Here is a 21,252-nt window from a genome sequence, read left to right on the forward strand (position 1 = left end):
TATATTGCATTTATTCTTTTTTAAATATTTTATTTATTTATTTGACAAAGATCACAAGTAGGCAGAGATGTGGGGTGGGGGGGTGGGGAGCAGGCTCCCTGCTGAACAGGAATCTCGATGCGGGGCTTGATCCCAGGATCCTGAGATCATGACCTGAGCCAAATGCAGAGGCTTAACCCCCTGAGCCACCCAGGTGCCCCTATACTGCATATAAATGGCAGAAACCGAATGTCCCAGTCACAACCTGCTCATTTTCCAAGACCAAATGAATCACATATATGAGGAAGCAGACAACCAAACTCAGAATGCATGTGCATAAAACACCAGCAGGCCTCCATAGGCACCTTCACGAGAAGCTCAGACTTGACCACTCTGCTCGCTCGAACAACAGCATATGTCTCATTTACTGATCAGTGGAAAAGATCAGTGGAATTTTATTGTGAAAAGCCATGTGGGAATGCCTGACAGCTGTGCAGGAGAGAGCCTCACAAATCTTTGTGAGGAGACCGTCCCAGAGGAAGTGCGATTCTGTCTGGCATTTTTCTTTGGGCCATTTGTTTGAAATACATATTATCTGCAGGGGAACCACTTACGTATGAAGAATGGGGCGGCACACTAAAATTATTTCATACTTAATGAGTACTTTTCTAACAAAACAAGTAGCCTCAAAGAAGAAAGAAATCTCCTCTGGTTGCAAACCCAGAGGTCACAGAGGCCAGGTACTAAAAGGCTTGAAAGAGTCTTCAAATGCTTACATTACCCTTTTATGTAATACGATAATACAGCAGTGATGGGGAACTTTAAGAAGTGCATTAACTTGCAAATGTTATGGCACAGACGAGATCTGGGGAGCACATGGAAAGGTGTCTAAGGAGAGTTAATGTGCCTCCCGAAGGGCCTAATCCCAGAAAGGAACCTGGACAATAAAAATAACCTAGTTCCCGAGACACTTGTAGCTGGGGCAGTCGCCTGGCTAGAGGCTCTCAAGTTCCAGAAAGACAGCCAAACAACAACGTATCAGGTTAGGTCACAGCAAAAGAAAGATACAGACTGAGTCTATGGCTGTCACTCTCACAGCACTTTGTTATCTAAGAATTCACAGATTCTTCTGCTCTGGAAGAAGAGAACAGTCTTTCCAAAGTAGGTCACTTAAAATAAACTAAGCGAGAGCAAAAACTCCGAGGGGCCCTTGACGTGTTAAACTTCAATACATGAACAGGGGGAGGCTACCCTCTAGTGGAAGTTCAGAGAATTCAATACTTTCCACACATTTTACCAGTTTTGTGACAACACGGACACTGGTTCTGTCAGAAGAAGCACGTCTGTAGAAGCTGGTTGACAACATTCCATTTTTTTTTCCCTCCTCATACGTGATCTACCGTGTGTGGCTTTGCATCCTACCCAGTTTTACGCGAGAAGCTCAGTTGAGTAACATCCACCCGAACCCTTCTGTCAGAGAAGAGTGGTTTTGTACATTTGCAAAGGCTGGAGAGACTCCACGAGAACGTCGGCAACTGCAGGTACCCAGTCCCGCGCAGGGCTGCAGTGCCCGCGCCGACCCAGAGCCCACGGCACACGGTACGTGTCTCATTAGGTACTAGGCACTGAGCTGAGTGCTCTCCGTACATCTGTCATCTCGTTCAACCCTCCAGCCACGCTCTGAGTCAGGAACTCTCGTCCTCTTTCTGCAAGGAAACAAGCCTGGAGTGCTCAAGAAGCCTGCACGGGCTCCCACATGAGGCTGTGGTATTGGGATCCAAACCCAGATATGAGAGAAGTTCACAGCCCTTATTCTCCGGTTCCCCGCGTATCGTCATCGGTTTTTTTTTTTTTTTTTTTAAACATCAAACTACCAGAAATTATCTATTACACAGGCTTATGTGAGATGAATGGATCCCACTCCATTTGGAAAAAAAAAAAAAATGAAGGGATTATCCAGTCTTACATCACAATTCCTGGGGATCAGGTAAATCAAGAGTCGTGTTTATTAAACTACAAGATAAGGCACAGTTAAAAGCATCATCCAGGTTCAGATTGCTCACATCACATAAGTCCTTTACTCTGTAATTAAAGGGCAGACAGTCTAGAGGTCAGAGCAAGACTGAAAAGGACACGTAGCCCAGAAGGTGCCGGGACCCACTGGATACGGTATCAGATCTGACAGGGAAAGAGCACAAAATTCAAAAAAGTTAAGGGAACCCTGGGACTATAGACAGGTCAGTTACTATTTCCTAGTTTTTAAATTTTTAAAAATAATTTGCTTGACTATTTAAGCCTTGTTCTATTATGTCAAAGTATTCAGGTGATAAGAGAGATTCTGAAGCTGCCAAAAAATAAAAGAATCCAGCAATATATGAGCAAACATGTAAAACACTGGGTTCCATAAATAAATAAATAAATAAATAAATAAAACACTGGGTTCCAATATCTAGGAATGGTACATACTCCTTCAAATGAATTCATAGGGAGCCTGGGTGGCTCAGTGGGTTAAGCCTCTGCCTTCAGCTGAGGTCATGATCTCAGGGTCCTGGGATCGAGCCCCATATTGGGCTCTCTGCTCGGCGGGGAGCCAGCTTCCCCCCACCCCTCACTGCCTGCCTCTCTGCCTACTTGTGATCTCTCTCTGTGTGTCAAATAAAATCTTAAAAAAAAAAACCGTCATAAACTACATTAATGATATAGATATATTTATATAACCTACCCTACCAAACTTGGCTTTAAAATATTTTCCTATTGTAAAGAATATCAGCACCCAGTCTAAAATGTTTAAGTTGTTATCTAAAAGTCTCAATTTCAAAGTCAACAGACAGGAGGCCTTCAGACTTCCTGTTCTGTCTGTTCTCCAGCTGGGTACGTTACTGGGACAGTACTGTATACAGCATAATGTAGACAGCAGTATACATTAATTACTAACTGTACATATCAGACAAAGAACAGCAGCACAGTGAAAACCACAGACAGCATGTATTTCAAATGCTAATGGTAATTCAGACTGGCAACAGATATGAAAACCACCTAGATTTGAGCTATTTTTAAGCAAACAGAATAAACTCTTCAAAATGAGCATACCTCATTTTACGGTGCTTCGCAGATACTGTGTTATTTACAAATTCAAAGTCTGTGACCACCCTGCTTGGAGCAAGGTTACTGGTGCCATTTTTCCAACAGCATTTACTCACTGCATGTCTCTATGTCCCATTTTGGTAACTCTCATGATATTTCAAACTTTATTATTACTGTGGTGATCTGTGATCAGTAATCTTTGATGTTGCCACTGTCGCTGATCTGAGATGCCATGAACCACACCTATGAAAGACAGCGAACTTCACTGATAAATATTGTGTATGTTCTCTCTACCAAGGGGCCGCTCCCCCCTGCCACCCTCCCCCCCGAACCTCCCTAGTCCCTGAGACTCAACAATACTGAAATGAGGCCAATTAATAACCATACAACGGCCTTTAAGTATTTAAGTGAAAGGAAAAGTCATATGTCTCTCACTTTAAATCAAAAGCTAGAAATGATTAAGCTCCGTGAGGAAGGCATGATGAAAGCTGAGGCAGGTTGAAAGCAGCAAGGCCTTTTGCACCAAGCAGTTAGCAAAGGTGTGAATGCAAAGAGAAAGTTCTTGAAGGAAATGAAAAGTACTCCTCTAACAAACCCACGAATGATAAGAAAGCAAAACAGTCGTATTGTCAACATGGAGAAAGTTTGAGCGGTCTGGACAGAAGATCAAACCAGCCACAACATTCCTTTAAGCCAAAGTCTACTCCGAAGCCAGCCCAGGCCCTGACTCTCTTCAGCTCTGTGGAGGCTGAGAGAGGTGAGAGGCTGCCGAAGGAAAGTCTGAGGCTGGCAGAGGTTGGTTCAAGGAAGAAACCATCTCTGTAACACCTAGTGCAAGGTGAAGCAGCAGGTGCGGAGGGAGAAGCTGCAGCAAGTTCTCCAGACGATCGAGCTGAGAACTAATGCAGGCGGCTGCACCAAGCACAGGTTTTCAATGCAGATGAAGCAGCCTTGTCATGGGAGAAGAGGCCCCCCAGGACTTCCGTAGCTGGAGAGGAGAAGCCAATGCCTGCCTTCGAAGCACAGGCTGACTGTCTTGTTAGGGGCCAATGCAGCAGTTGACTTGATGTTGAAGCCAATGTTCATTCGCCATTCTGAAGACTATAGGTTCTTTAAGAACATTGTGCTCTATAAATGGAACAACAAAGCCTGATGACAGCACATTTGTTTGCAACATGGTTGACTATTCAAGACCACTGTGGAGAACTTCTGCCCAGGAAAAAAGATTCAAAATATGACAGCTCATTGACAACACACCAGGTCACCCAGGAGCTGGTGGAAATGGACATGATGTACGCTGTTCTCATGCCTGCTGACACAACATCTGTTCTGCAGCCCGTGGATCAAGGAGTCATTTCGACTTCTAAGTCTTATTTCTTAAGAGAGACATTTTGTAAGGCTGAAGTTGGCATAGACAGTGATTCCTCTGGTTTATCTCAGCAAAGCAAATGGGAAATCTTCCAGAAAGAACTCACCATTCTAGATGCCAGTAAGACATTCATGATTCATGGGAAGAGGTCAAAATATCCACATGAACAGGAGTTTGGAAGAAGCTGATTCCCACCCGCAAGGATGACTTGGAGGGGTTCAGGAGGTCAGTGGAGGACGTCACCGCAGAAGTGGGGGAAAGAGCTAGAGAACCAGCGTTAGACGTGGAGCCTGAAGATGGGAGTGAGCTGTGATCAAACCTCATGAGGAGAGGCTTGTTATGGATGAGGAAAGAAAGTGGTTTCTTGAGATGGAAGCTTCTCTGGGTGATGATGCCGTGAAGATTGTTGGAACGACAGTGAGTGATTTAGAATATGACATAAACTTAGTTGATCGGGCAGCAGCAGGGTTGGAGAGGACTGGCTTCAATTCGGAAAGACGTTCTACTGTGGGTAAAATGCTACCAAACAGCATCACAAGCTACAGGGAAATCGTGAAAGTCAGAGTCCATCGATGAAGCCAACTTCATCACTGTGTTATTTTAAGAACTTCCACAGCCACCCCCCCTTCGGCAACCAGCACCCTGGCTGGTCAGCAGCGGGCAGCATGGACACAAGACCCTCCACCAGCAGGAAGATGGCAACGCGCTGGAAGCTGAGGTATTGGCATTGTTCAGCAATGACGTATTCTTTTTTTAATATTTATTTATTTTAGAGACAGAAAGAAGAGTGTGTGAGACAGAAGATCTGTAAGCGCAGAGGGAGAGGGAGAAAAAAAATCCCAATCCAGACTGCGCAGACAGCCCCACACAGGGCTCAATCCCAGGACCCCGAGATCACAACCTGAGCCAAAACCCGGAGTCAGACACCCACCCAGGCACCCCAGCCACAAAGTACTTTTTAATTAAGGTACATACATAATTTTTTAGACATATACTAGTACACACTTAACAGACAATAATGTAAACATAACTTTTATATGAGCTGGAAAACCAAAAAAATTCATCTGACTCCCTTGATCGCAATACCTGCTTTACTGCCCTGGTCTGGAACCAAGCCCCACAGTATCTGAGGCACGCCTGTATATTCTGTTTTAAGAAAGGCTTATATAAACTGCATTTCCCACGCAGAATTAACTAGGAGAATAATTAGAATTGTGGCAAAATGCCCTTAATCAGTAAAGTGGTATCAAACCAAGAACACCTATCCACAGCGTTTACTCCCAGCTAGGAAAGAAGGAAGGTTTTCCGGCCTGTAAAGAAATACATAACCCATTTAAAGCCAATGATTCAGACAGATGCAGGAAGATAGGCCAAAATAAAGTGGCTAAAAAGAAAATCCCAAATGTCTTGGAGGCTATTTCTCTATTGAGCCATCAAAGGCTTGAGACGGATCATTACTATACCCACAAGAGGGAAGTGCGGCAGAGGGTAACCACAGCTTTTTGACATGTCTCTTAAGACCCAGAATCTCTTTTTCATGCCCTGTCCTCAGAAACAACAAAACATGGGCTCCAGGTGATGCCTGTAACAGCCAGGGCTTTCAGAATACAGTTCGCGGGAGGGGGTGGTGCTGTGCCCGGGGGCAGAGTCTGTTACGTGTCTTGATTCTTGGTTTTGGCTCTGGTGGTGATCTCAGGTCCCACACTGGGATCTGCCTTCAGCTCAAGATTCTCTCTCCCTCGTCCTCTACCCTTCCCACGCGCGCTCTCTCGTCTAGTTGATGCGGCGGACAGTTGCCAGCCTGTCTCATCCCCACTAAGGACATCATCTCTGTGACTGGGATCCTGGAACCCCGACTTAGTAACTGTGCCACCCTGAGCAGCTCACGGTCTCTCTGAGACTTGCTTTCCTTAGCTATAAAGTAGGATAGTAATAGCTACTTTTAAAGGGTTCACGTGAGGACTACAGGTCATGTCTGTAGAGCACCTCGCCGTCTCTGACTTATGACAGGTGCTGTAAATGTTAGCTACTGTTCTCAGCTACACCATTCCCAATGCCATTCAGGGCCATTTTATCTACACACACACAAAAAAACAGTGTTATGACAAATTACTGGCTTTGTAAACCATTTTTGTTTTGCTTAAGAAGGGTAATATTGAAAACCGGAAAGAGATGACAGGATATCTGTACCTTCTTACCTATAAGACTGAATCAGGTTATTGGCCTGGGAAGTTTATTTCCTGCATAGATACTCCTACCTCTTATACTTCACTAAGATCTTAAGCTCGGTCAGAAAAGTGAGCCACAGTATTATCCCATCATGTGGCACTATCAAACGAAAAGGGAATTTTTTGACTATAAACCCAAGAAATGAAGAATATCAGCAAAATTCATTCCAATGAAAACAAAACAGTATGAACCTCCTCAGGTATAAATTGAGCCAAACACGCACCCTCATTTGCCTGGGTTTGTTTCATCTCTCAAGTGTTCAAGGAGAGGGAAAAAAAAAAAACCACATTTCAAGACATAAAGCTCTAAGCAGACCTCATTTTTAAAGCAACAACTTCCAGAATACATTCTACAACCAGAACAAAGTCACTATAACCCCTTTTATTTTATATATTTGTACTTTTGATTTTTTTTTAAATAGGCTACACACCAAACGCAGGGCCCAATGCGGAGCTCAAACTCGTGACCCTGAGATCAAGACCTGAGCTGAGATCAAGCGTCAGAAACTTAACCACCAGAGCCACCCAGGCGCCCCGTATATTTATCCTTTTACACTGGGATATAATGTCATACACACACACCCGAGTCACTCTAAGAATCAAAAAATTATAATTGTGCTTCCTGAGCTGAACAGAGGCAGAAAAGGTTAGTGATTTATTTTCGAAATAATTTCTGTACTTTCAAACTATTTCCGGTCCAATCCTCCGTTAATCAGACATGAAATTATAGTTACAGGTTACAGTTACAAGTTACAGTTAGAAGTCACTCTTTTCCAAAAAATCATATTAATTAAGAAGTTAATGTATTCTTAGAGGGCTTTGAATTTCTTCCCATTTCTGTCCAAATTACTCCCCTTCCTCAAAGTGATGGACATGATACAAACATGAAACTCACTCAGGCTGGCTGTCATGGATTCTAAGTCCGCTACTAAGCCGGGAAGCTGCTGGAGCTGCTCCTGTAACTGGACCAGGCTCGCCCTCTTCTTCTCCCAGTGCGCTGAGAGCATAACCACCTCGCTGTCCACCAGCTGCAACACAGAGGAGCAAGGGCAAAGTCAAAGCAGATTTCAGGCACCAGGAAATGACAGCAGAATGAGGGTTACTCAATGTTATCTTTAAAACCCCTCCACTGAGTGTCCACAACAGGACCCCCCCCCAGAGAAAACTGGACTTGTTTTCTTTCTTAGAAAAGCACCAGCTTCACATTCAGTGCAGAAAACCTCAAATTACTGCTTGTCTCGCTGCATCATAACCTGGAGAAGAGAAAGTCCAGAACTGACCTTAGAAATCACGAAGTATACCCTGTTTTTAAGGAAACTATGTATTTGAAAATCCAAATCTAGAAAAAATAAATAAAAAACCCAACACTAACAACCGAAAAGAAAACACGACAACCCAAACCACAATTATCGGATAATTACTTGCTTTACAAAAGGGCTTTTATGAACAGAAAAGTTACTGAATCCATTTAGAATATATACGATTGAATTTATATTTAAACAGCAACACACTGCAAAAAGTAATGTAAACAGTACTTGTATGTGAAGGAATTAAGGCAATTGACCAATTCCAGAAAAAATGGGGGAAAGCATTCCTTCCAGAGAAGGAATTCAGACGTAAAGCTCCTGATAGCACGGCTGTGACATAGCAGACAGGCCTGAAAGAACGCTAACCTCTTTTACTGAAGACTATATAGAAAATGGCAATCGGGAGTTTCTCCCAGACAATTCTATTTTGGTCTTAACATAACGGGAGGGAAAGAGCTTAGAATAAGATTTAGAAGGAGCAGGGAGAGGTCATCTTTTGAAAACACCACCAACGATAAGCAAGAATTGTGAAAGAGAACCACAGGAGTACAGTAAATACAAAGACTGCAAAATCCCTTATATAACAAAATGCACTTGAATTTTATCTGTAAGTCAGAGTTCACAATTCAGTTAAAAAAATAAATAAAAAGGCAATTTACTCATCCTAAGATTAAGATTTCTCAAGTGAGAACATGAATACAACAAATTTTTTAAAAGACTTTTTTTAAAGAAAAGATTTATTTGAGAGAGAGAGAGCACACGTGCATGTGCACACACAAGCCTGGGGAGGAAGGACAGAGGGACAAGCAGACTCCCCACTGAACGCAGAGCCCCATGCTGGACTTGATCCCAGGACCCGGAGATCATGACCTGAGCTGAAATCAAGACTCAGATGCTTAACTTACCGAGTTCCCTGACGCCCCTGAACACAAATTCTTACTATATCCCACTAAGGTAACAAATTACTTTAGAGAAATAAAAATATCAAAATCAAGTGCAAAGTTACTTGTACGTAGTGCTAGATTGCTTCAGTTTCTAGATTTTAATATTCTAGAAATTCCAACATGGCAACAAAAGAACCAAGCTCCGACAGAGGGGTTAAAAGCTGCCTGGTTTCCTTACTGTGTCCCCTGGCTCACACACCTCCCCACTGCTTTCTGGTCTATACTGGAGAGAAGACCACGTCATCCTTCCGGGACAAGCCTCTGCTGAGCTGGAGAGGTGACACCAAGCTTTACCCAGGTGGCACAGCTCATTAATTTCATATACTTAAAAATGCGTATTGCTAACCACTTTTATAAAAATGGTTAGAGTAGTTTAGGAAATGCTGAGCGATGCTACCATATCTGGCTGTGCAGTGATAAGAAAACTAAGGCCTGACATGAAGATCTGTGTCCCTAAAATTCATCTGTACAACTTGTACTGACCGCTCCCTGTCTGCCAGGCACTGTTCAGGCTACGGAGATGTAACAGTGAACAAAACAGGGGCGCCTGGGTGGCTCAGTGGGTTAAGCCTCTACCTTCAACTCAGGTCATGGTCTCAGGGTCCTGGGATCGAGCCCCACATCGGGCTCTCTGCTCAGCGGGGAGGGAGCCTGCTTCCTCCACTCTCTCTCTGCCTGTTTCTCTGCCTACTTGTGATCTCTGTCTGCCAAATAAATAAAATCTTAAAAAAAAAAAAAAAAAAAATCCTGCCCCCTGGGGGCTTAAATCCTCACAGCAGGTCTCCCAAATTAGCTTCACTTTTTAAACTCTAAAAAAAAAAAATAATAATAATTCCTGGATCACAGGGCTGATTTAAGGCTAAATATATTTTTCCTGGTACATGGTGTATTTTTTTTTTATAAAGTCTGTGAAATCATAACTACCCTGGTTAATTAGGTTACTTTGAAAAATCGAGAACAATTTTTTTATATTAACCACTTCTTACTGAAAGTGCAACATAAATATTAAAACAACTACAATCTAGTTCACGGCTTCCACAAAATTGAAAATCATATTCTCAACACAGGATAGAAGCAGCATATACAGAAAAAAATATAAGAATACACTAAAACACCATTTTTATTTAAAAGAATGAGATAAAAAATTATGCAATAATACTAAGAACATTTTGAGCATTTTCTATGGGCCAAGTCCTATGCTAAGCAATTTACATATGTTATCTCATTTAGACCACACAGCAACCTTATAAACTAAGCACTTCTAGCACCTCCATTTTACAGATGAAGGCCCTAAGGTGTCATGAAGCTGTCTCTTTTCCAAGGGCCTCCGTGGACTGAGGTCAATCCTCCCATGGAATTTCACACTCAAGTCCAGGCCCTCACTCAGGAGTCTAGAGATTGCGCTACAGGGGTGTAGGCAAGGAAGGAGTGAGAAGCTAGCGGAAGAAAACATTCTAAAAAATCATACTTCAACTCTACTTAATGATAAGAAATGATCTATCACCAGAAGGCCAGTTTTTCCACCTCTAAATAAACAATTCTGAATAAAGCCAGATCAAACACCAGGAAATCAAACTCAAACAATTAAAGCAAACCCGCCGTGCTTCATTCCAAAATTCCTTCCCACGGACACTGGAGCAGGAGCATGAAGACAAAAGGAGAACACCAAGCTCATCAGTTCAGTGTTTTGGGGTACACAATTTCATGTGATTTCTAAACAACTTCATATGGTAAGCAAGGTAGGTAGTGTTATATCATTTTATAGACGGGGAAACCAAGAACAGAGAAACCAAATCAGGGGCCCAAGGTCAAATGGACTAGCGCAGAAAGTAGGATTTCCATCACCCAGTTCAGTGAACTTTCTGCCACAGCCAGAGGAGAGCCACCCTGGACCCGACAGTGAAGCATGTCTCATTTAACCAGCTTACACTTCAAACTGTTCAACCATGAACCTTAGGAGTTCAACATGAAGGCAAGCAAATACTTCACAGCAATAGGAATCAGAAGCAAATAATGCACTGGAAGTCTAGCTTTTAAAAACTGCCCTCAGAGTCTAACCCCTAACGTTATTATTCTTCATTTATAATATTGCTAGGAAAAAAAAGTCAAAGAACTTGTAAAAAAAAAAAAAAGTGTAGAAAATGCCTAAAGTTATTATTGACTATGAATGTTTATTTTACAAGATACTGTCTGAATTTTAAGACTATGCAGTAAGAAACAGCCTTAAAGGAAATGAGTATAAAATAACTTGTCAAAAAAGAATGACTGGTTCTTAAGTATATTTGCCCTGGCAGGTTGTTCGGCCTCTCACATGAGCACAATCTGACAAAATATAACTCATCATAGGTTTAACACTATGCGTATCAAAGATATACATTTTAAAAACTTACGTATGTCTCAACAATACATCAGAAGGCTTGTGGACTCTGAGAAACAAACTGAGGGTTTTGGAGGGGAGGGGGCATGGAATTTGGGGGAGCCTGGTGGTGGGTATTATGGAGGGCACTTATTGCATGGAGCACTGGGTGTGGTGCATAAACAATGAATTCTGGAACACTGAAAAGAAATTTTAAAAAGTTTTTAAAAATTAAAAAAAATACATCAGGTTTTAAAATAAGTTTTCTTTTTTTAAAGATTCATTTGTGAGAATCTGGACGAAATGGACACATTCCTAGTAACATAAACTACCAAACCCGAAACAGAAAGAAATAGAAAACCTGAACAGACCCATAACCAGCAAAGAAAATGAAGCAGTAATCAAAAATCTCCCAACATGGGGCGCCTGGGTGGCTCAGTGGGTTAAAGCCTCTGCCTTCGGCTCAGGTCATGATCTCAGGGTCCTGGGATCGAGCCCCGCATCGGGCTCTCTGCTCCGCAGGGAGCCTGCTTCCTCCTCTCCCTCTGCCTGCCTCTCTGCCTGCTTGTAATCTCTGCCTGTCAAATAAATAAGTAAAATCTTTAAAAAAAAAAAAATCTCCCAACAAACAAGAGCCGAGGGCCAGATGGCTTTCCAGGGGAATTCTACCAAACATTTGAAGAAGAATACCGTTTCAAAAAACAGAAATGGAAGGAAAACTTCCAAACTCATTTTATGAGGCAAGCATTACCTTGATCCCAAAATGAGATAAAGATCCCACCAAAAAGACAACTACAGACCAACATCCCTACTGAACATGGATGTCAAAATTCTCAACAATATTCTCACCAACATGCTACCCAATAGGATCCAACAGTGCATTAAAAAGATTATTCACCGCAACCAAGTGGGATTTATTCCTGGGCTGCAAGCCTGGTTCAACACCAGCAAATCAATGTGATACAATACATTAATAAAAGAAAGGACAAGAACCATATGATCCTCTCAGCAGACCAAGAAAAAGCATTTGACAAAGTACAGCATCCTTTCTTGATTAAAACAGTATAGGGATAGAGGGAACATATCTCAATACCATAAAAGCTATATATGAAAACCCCATAGCAAATATCATCTTCAATGGGGAAAAACAAAGCTTTTCCCCCTAAGGTCAGGAACATGACAGGGATGTCCACTATAACTACTGTTGTTCAACATAGTACTAGAAGTCTTAGCCTCAGCAATCAGACAACAAAAAGAAATGAAAGGCATCCAAACTGGCAAAGAAGACATCAAACTCTCACTCTTCACAGATGATATGATACTCTATGTGGAAAACCCAAAAGACTTCACCCAAAATTTCTAGAGCTCATAGAGGAAATCAGCAAAGTGGCAGAATATAAAATCAATGCACAGAAATCAGTTGCATTTCTAAACACTAAGAAAGAAGAGAAATGAAGGAATCGATTCCATTCACAATTGCACCAAAAACCACATGACTAGGCATAAACCTAACCAAAGAGGCAAAGGATCTCTACTCAGAAAACTATGAAGTACTCATGAAAGAAATTGGGGAAGATACAAAGAAATGGAAAAATGTTCCATGTTCATGGATTGGAAGCACAAATACTGTTAAAATGCCTATGCTACCTAGAGCAATCTATACATCCAGTGAAATCCCTTTCAAAATACCATCAACATTCTTCACAGGGCTGGAACAAATATCCTAAAATTTGTATGGAACCAGAAAAGATCCTGAACAGCCAAAGGAATGTTGAAAAAGAAAACCAAAGCTGGTGGCATCACAATTCTGGACTTCTAGCTCTATTACAAAGCTGTAACCATCAAGACCGTATGGTACTGGCACAAAAACAGACACACAGATCAATGGAACAGAATAGAGAGCTCAGAAATGGACCCTCAACTCTATGTTCAACAAAGCAGGAAAACATGTCCAATGGAAAAAAGACAGTCTCTTCAATAAATGGTGTTGGGAAAATTGGACAGCCACACACAGAAAAATGAAACTGGACCACTTTCTTATACCACACACAAAAATAGACTCTAAATGGATGAAAGGCCTAAATGTGAGACAGGAATCCATCAAAACGCTAGAGATTTTGTGTGACTGTGACCTCGGCCTCAGTTATTTCTTGCTAGACACATTGCAAAAGGCAAGAAAAACAAAGGCAAAAATGAACTATTGGGACTTCATCAAGATGAAAACTTTTTGCACTGCGAAGGAAACAGTCAACAAAACTGAAAGAACCTACAGAAGGGGAGCAGATACTTGGAAATGTCTTATCAGATAAAGGGCTAGTATCCAAAATCTTTAAGAAACTTACCAAATCCATTACCCAAAGAACAAATAATCCAATCAAGAAATGGGCAGTGGACATGAACAGACATTTCTCCGAAGAAGACATACAAATAACCAATAGGCACATGAAAAAATGTTCAACATCACTGAGCATCAGGGAAATACAAATCAAAACCACAATGAGATACCACCTCACACCAGTCAGAATGGCTAAAATTAACAATTCAGGAAACGACAGATGTTGGCAAGGATGCAGAGAAAAGGGAACCTGCTTACACTGTTGATGGGAATGCAAGCTGGTGCAGCCACTCTAGAAAACAGCATGGAGGTTCCTCAAAAAGTTAAAAATAGAGCTACCTTATTACCCAGCAATTGCACTACTAGGTATTTACCCCAAAGATACAAATGTAGTGATCCAAAGGGACATCTGTACCCCAATGTTTATAGCAGCAATGTCCACAACAGCCAAACTATGGAAAAACATGTGGTATATATACATATACAGTGGAATATTACTCAGCCAGCAAAAAATGAAATCTTGCCATTTTATCGATGTGGATGAAACTAGAGGGTGTTATGCTAAATGAAATAAGTCAGTCAGAGAAAGACAATTACCATATGATCTCACTCGTATGTGGAATTTAAGAAACAAAATAGAGGAGCATGGGGAAGGGAAGAAAAAATAAAACAAGATGAAATCAGAGAAGGAGGCAAACCATAAGAGACTCTGTTTTTTTTGTTTTTTTTAAACTATAAGAGAGTCTTAATCATAGGAAACAAACTGAGGGTTGCTGGAGGGGCCGGGGGGTTGGAGGATGGGGTAACTGGGTGACGGGTATTAAGGAGGGCATGTAATGTAATGCACACTGGGTATTATATATAAATGATGAATCACTGAATTCTACCTCAGAAACTAACAATACTTGAATTCAAACAAAAAATTTTCTTTGTAAAAGATTTATACACACACATGCAGGGGGTAGGGAGAGAGAGAGCATGAGCCAGCATGTGCATGCTATGGGTAGGGGTAGAGGGACAGGGAAATAGAGTCTTAACCAGATTCCATGCTGAGTGTAGAGCCCAACACAGGGCTTGATCTGAAGGGCAGCAACCCCAGGACCCTGACATCACCACCTGAGCTGACCAAGAGTTGGATACTTAACCGGCTATGCCACCCAGGCACCCCAAAATTTTCATTTTTAAAGCTGAGTACTGTATTTCTGGAAAGCAACAGAGGCACTTTTGATCAGATGGGGGTCTCAAAACAAGTCTATGAATAAATTTAACATTACCAAATAGCCTAAACTCAACAACATACCTTACAGGAAATTCTTTCTCCTATATATATATTTTTTAAATTTTTTTCTCCTATATATTTAATAGAAAAATACTTCTTACAATCAAAAGAATTATTTCTTAAGGCCCCCCTAAAAGATACAGTCTTCACTGAGCACTGTGGGACTCCTCTATGCTGATTCACACAGATGCAGTCATTCGCTAATTTTCACCACTGTACGATATTTGATTTTATGAATGATACTGTAATTTATTCTGTAGATAGACCGACCGCAGGACTGTCTAAAGTTTCAAAAAACCTGCTCAAACATTCTGGTACAAATCTCCTGGTGCACGCAGTCAAGTTTCACCAATGACTTACGGAGGCATCCGAGGTACTGGTCTCATCTCAGAGTGGCTCAGTGGGCCTTGGGGTCATCAGACAACCCCAGCCTAGCTACCTCTGACTTCAAGTAGCCTCATCTGCTTACTGTGTAATAAAGACCATGGCAATATTATCGGAGGAAATATGTGCCACACCAGTACTATTAGGGGAAAGTGTGAGATGAAAATGCTCTGCAGATGTCCCTCCAGGTACAGAACTGCTGTTGGAGAGGTACCTTCCAACATCAACTCCTACTTAACGCCAAGGTCTGTTTTTCGTTTTGTTTTGTTAAATTTTTAAAAAAATTTTGTTTATTTGATGGAGAGAGAACACAAGTGGGGTCGGGGGGTGCGGCAAAGAAAGAGGGAGAAGCAGACTCCTCACGGAGCAGGGAGCCCAATGCAGGGCTGGATCCCAGGACCCCGGGATCATGCCCCGAGCTGAAGGCAGTCGCTCAGTGACTGAGCCCCATAGGTGCCCCTGCCAATGTTTGTTTTCTAATACAATTCTAGCAATGGACTTATATTCTCCAGTTCTACTTGCTCATCATGATTCTTCCCCAGGGAAGAAACCAAAACTGTCCTCTGTAAATAATGACCATCGCACAGAGACTCAAGGCTTCAATTTCTGATAACTTAATGAGTATAAACCTGTGGTTTCAATATGTATTTCTTTGATTACTAATCACCTTGAAACGCATCTTCATGTTTATTGGCCACTCGTATTTTTTCTTCTGTAAAATGCCTGGTCCTATCTTTCGCTCACTTTTTTTTTTTTTTAAAGATTTTATTTATTTATTTGACAGACAGAGATCAAAATAAGCAGGCAGAGCGAGAGGAGGAAGCAGGCTCCCCGCTGAGCAGAGAGCCTGATGCGGGGCTCAATCCCAGGACCCTGGGATCATGACCTCAGCTGAAGGCAGAGGCTTTAACCCACTGAGCCACCCAGGCACCCCTCGTTCACTTCTATATTGGGTTATTGCCCTCTTTTTATTGGTTTGTATATGCTGATCATATTTTCTGAATACTTGTGCTCTGTGTTTTATGAATTGCTTAACTTTTTCATGGTGTTGTTTAATGAGTAGAAGCCCTGATAAAGATTATTAGTATTTTTCAGTGGTGCTTTTTATGCCTTCCTTAAGGAATCTTTCTCTAGCTGGAGGTCTTAAAGGTCTTCCACTGTTTCCCAAAAGAAATAATTTCCCTTTCACATTCAACTCTGATGGAGCCAAAATGTGAATAAAGGTCTTCATCTATTCTTACTCAACATTATACTGGAGGTATACCAGTGTAAAACAAAACAAAACAAAAAAAAAACATGAAGACAGGGAAGTTACACACATTAGGGAGGAAGAAACTAAACCTACCATCTACACAAAAGAATTCCCACACCCAAATACAAATTACTAGAAAAGAGGATTTTGGGGCTCCTGTGTGACTCAGTTGGTTAAACGGCTGCCTTTGGTTCAGGTCACGATCCTGGGATCCTGGGATTGAGCCCCACATCGGGCTCCATGCTCAGCTCGGAACCTGCTTCTCCCTCTGCCCTTCCCCCCAGCTCATGCTCGCTCTCTCTCTCCCTCTCCCTCTCTAATAAATAAATAAAATCTTAAAAAAAAAAGAAAAGAAAAGAGGATTCAGCAAGATGGCTGAAATGCACTACAAGTCAAATACTGCAGGTTTGGGCAGATTTCAGGACAATGAAATTCTCTTCTACAAAAACCTGCCAAATCATTTTATTCTAAAGAGGTGCTTAATTTTACTGAATTTCTACCTTTGATTGTATATTGTACAACTGGTCCATTGTATTTTCTGCATCATGTATTTTTCTCCTCTAATATGTTAACATGGTCAATTACATGTAAAAGACCTCTAAGGTCAGGGTGCCTGGGTGGCTCGGTCAGTTAAGTATCCGACTCCTGATCTGGGCTCGGGTCATGATCTCAGGGTCATGAGATTGAGTCCTGAGTCAGGCTCTATGCTGGGCATTGAGCCTAAGATTCTCTCTGCCCCTCCCTGCTCCCCTACTTTCTCTCTCACTTTAAAAAAGAAAAAAGAAGAAAAGAAAAGAAAACACTGTAATGTCAACCTTTCAATCCTGGAATAAACCTGGTGTACAGTATTTTGATTTTTATGCACTGCTGGCTTTGGTTTGCCAACACAACCACACACTGCCAAAGGTGTCCCCGGTAGAATGCCTTCTGTCTATCATCCAATACTCACAGGACATACACATAAACAGTACAGAGTTCTAGCTAATATTTACCTAGGAAGACTTTATATTTAAGCTTGATACACATTTTAAGACAATGTGCAAGAAGATTCTCAAATTATAAATCAAATACCATCGGTAGCATCCCACAATCACAGGACAGTACGAGGAGCACACCCATGAAGGAGCTGCAGGCCTTACGTGCTGCTAGTGTTGAGGGATCTCATTACCACACATAAGCAACTGTTTACAAACAGGCATGTGAAAGGTTTGGTAATCAGAAAACTAGGCCTTGAGCACTACACCCATGTGTAGACATTTTGCTGGCTTTACATATATTTAGGCAAGTTGGTTGAGGGTTTGGGGTTGACACCGAACACATTGTAACTTCTACAATTTAGAATATGGGAAACAGGGTCCGAGCTAGAGTTTTTGCATAGAACATCTGATTTTCAGAAACGGAAGTTAGGTGAAAGATAATGACTTGACTTTGTTTTTAATTTTTGTATCTATATTCATGAGTGTGACTAGACTCGGTGTCACTTTCTCATACTTCCCTTATGGGTTTCATTATGAGCTGGGCACAGTTTGCTCTTTTTTCACTTGCTGCAAAAGTCTGTCTAACACTGAAAAGGAAGCTTCCCTGAAAGTTTGATAGGAATCTCCTAATTCTGCAGACAGACCTGGTGCTTTTTCAGCAGAAAAAAATTTTTAATCACTACACGAACATAATTTGTTTAGTGACCACAATATTAATTAGGATTTGAATTGCTTCTAGAACTGGTTTGGGTAAAAATTTCTAGGATTTCTGCCATTTCATCTAACTTTTCGAATTTGTCAGAATTGTTCACAAACTCATAATCTCACTCTGTGTGATAACTGGTTACATTCCCTTCAATTCTTAAAATTGTTTGTTTCTTGATCAGATATTGATTCTAAAATTGTTTGTTTTTTGAACAGAGATTTACCTACTGCATTAGTCTTCTCCAAGAACTTTTCACTTCGGGGCACCTAGCTGGCTCAATCAGTAGAGCATGTAACTTTAAAAAAAAAAAAAAAATTATTTATTTATTTGACAGAGCGAGCGAGCGCACAAGCAGGGGGAGCAACAGCAGAAGGAGGGGGAAGCAGGCTCCCTACTGAGTAAGGAGCCTGACATGGGGCTCGATCCCAGGACCCTGGATCATGACCTAAACCAAAGGCAGTTGCTTAACCAAACGAACAACCCAGGCGCCCTGAGCATGTGACTCTTGATCTTGGGGTGTGAGTTCAAGTCCCATGGTAGGTGTAGAGATTACTTAAAAATAAATCAATAAAACTTAAAAAGGCTTTTGCACTTTGTTTAGCTTCCACTGTATTTTTATATTCTATTTCATTTACTTATTTTATCTTTATCATCTTTCATTGCTTCTTTGAAGTTTATTCTTTTCTCTTTCCAAATTCTTAAGTCAGATAAGCTCATTCAATTATTCATATGTAAACTGCAAATTTTTCAATACTTTCCCTTCTTTGAGCCATGCATAGTCATAATATTTTTTTAAAGATTTTATTTATTTATTTGAGAGAGAGAGAGAAAGCAAGAGAAGGGAGGAGGTCAGAGGGAGAAGCTGACTCCCCGTGGAGCTGGGAGCCTAATGTGGGACTTGATCCTGGGACTCCAGGATCATGACCTGAGCCAAAGGCAGTTGCTTAACCAACTGAGCCACCCAGATGCCCCATAATATTTTTTATTTCCAAACACATGGAATCTTCAAACTTGTTTTCCTGAACTGACTTTCAGCTTCATCCGCAGTGAGATCAGAGAACAGTCTGTAGGACTTCCCTTATGCTTTATGCTTCAGCTGAGGACTGCTTTATGTTTCAGCACATGGTCAATGTTTGCGTGTTCCAGATATGCTTTAAGGAACCTGTATTTTATATTTGCTGAGACGGTATTCTCATTTGCCTACCTAGTGAAGTTTGTTACTCACATTACTTAATTCTCCTATATCCATACTTGTTTTATCTGTTTTTTTCCCCTCTCAATTAAGAGGAATGTATTAAAATCTTCCCATTGTGATTATGGATTTATCTGTTTTTTTTTCCTTGTAATTCTATTTGCCTTTTGTTTATTGATCTTCTCTTACATTGTCTTTTCCTCATTCTTTCTAGAATGTTTATTAGATAAGTTGACCCATAAGAGACTCTAACTTTACAGATCAAAATTAGTCTAATACTGGTCATCTCATTTGGTTCAACCTCAAGATCTTCTAGAACTATTCTCTGTTAACTTGTTTTTCATATTTTCCACTTTATCTCAGAATCCCTTCTACATCACTATAGTCTTTCTTCATTTTTATATAATTGCTGTTGAAGCACACCCTTGGGGTTTTCACTGTCAGTGACTTATTAAAGTCATGTTTGATAAAATCTTATTCCTTATTCATTTTTTAATCCATCTTTTATCTCTATAAAAGCTTTAAAAGACTATGCATTTACCTATTTAATAGTCTGCACCCAATGGTGCAATATCTAACACCTTTGTAGGTCTAAATTGTACTCTTTGGTTCTGGTGCCTCTCAAACATTGTTTTTCTTTTTAAACATTCCATTTATTTGACAGAGATCACAAGTAGGCAGAGAAAGAGGGGGAAGCAGGCTCCCCGCTGACCAGGGGGCCTTTTTGTGGGGGCAGATCCCAAGATCCTGAGATCATGACCTGAGCCAAAGGCAGAGGTTTAACCCACTGAGCCACCCAGGCACCCCTCAAGCTTTTGAAAATACATTCCTCTGTGTGTTTGCTAATTTTTTTGTAGAGGGGCTATAGAAAATTAATCTGTAGAAATACGGAGGGACCTAGGTTTATAAAGTTTCATCCATATAGAATTTGTGTTTGCTAATTTTTTTGTGGAGGGGTTGTAGAAAATTAATCCGTAGAAATATGGAGGGACCTAGGTTTACAGAGTTTCATCCATGTAGAATTTGTGTTTGTCTCTGTTGGGTGTCAAAGAACCTAGTCACGTTTGGTCCTTACATTCTTAACTCGGTGGTTCGTCAGTCGTACAGGAAGGATAAATTTGAGCCCCACACTGAAACGAGGCCAAGGCGTTTTCTAGATTTCTGAGAAATCTAGAAAGGGAGCTGTATTTATTCCAAGCTGTTATGAAGACAGAGAGGTTTCCATGCTGCTTCTTTTTGTAAACAGGGAGCTTTTCTTTCCTACCTTCACCATTCACCAAGAGGGATGCAGCCACTTCAAAAATTCAAGAGCTTTGTGCAGGAGTCTCCGACCCAGTTCCCTACAAAATCTCCTTCCTCCATAGAGCTTGAAAGCTTTTATCTTAGTATTTAACCCCAGGTTCCACAGGGTTTTTTTTTTTAACCACTCTGATTTCAGTTCCCTGTTCTTTTCTTCTTCTTCTTCTTTTTTTTTGGGGGGAGGGATGGGCTTTTTTTTTTTTTTTGGGGGGGCCCTTTAGGATTTCCCTTCATTTTTGTGAGCCTAGTGTGTTAAATAATTTTTAAAAAATCTATCCAGCACTGAAGTGGTTTATAGCTACAGGGTTTTTCAAAGTACCTGGTTTACCTTACTACCAGAAACCTATATTCTCTCTTTTCAATAATTTCTAAGAGAAACACTAATGTCTAATTTTTATCACATGTATTACTCTACTCTATGTAAGTGTTACAGCTTCACTAATTTAGGTAAGTGATAAAGAAGTCAGGTTAAATTAATTAAAAGTCAGAATCACAGAAGTGTTTTTAGAAAGAAGTAAGTTTGATTGACATCAAAAGCACAGAGTATTTGATCTTGGCTAA

The 21,252-nt window shown here is 41.0% G+C and overlaps 1 protein-coding gene across 1 annotated transcript in view; it reads right to left on the reverse strand.

Annotated features, from left to right (window-relative positions):
• The window catches only part of DTNBP1 (dystrobrevin binding protein 1), a 128,087-nt gene that overhangs the window by 83,970 nt on the left and 22,865 nt on the right, over positions 1-21,252 (reverse strand). Inside the window, exon 5 of the mRNA XM_044259328.1 lies at positions 7,556-7,688. Coding sequence (XP_044115263.1) covers positions 7,556-7,688 — 133 coding nt within the window. The remainder of the gene's footprint in view (positions 1-7,555; positions 7,689-21,252) is intronic.

This window comes from Neovison vison, chromosome 1 (assembly GCF_020171115.1).
Source record: "Neovison vison isolate M4711 chromosome 1, ASM_NN_V1, whole genome shotgun sequence".
Lineage (NCBI taxonomy): Eukaryota > Metazoa > Chordata > Mammalia > Carnivora > Mustelidae > Neogale > Neogale vison.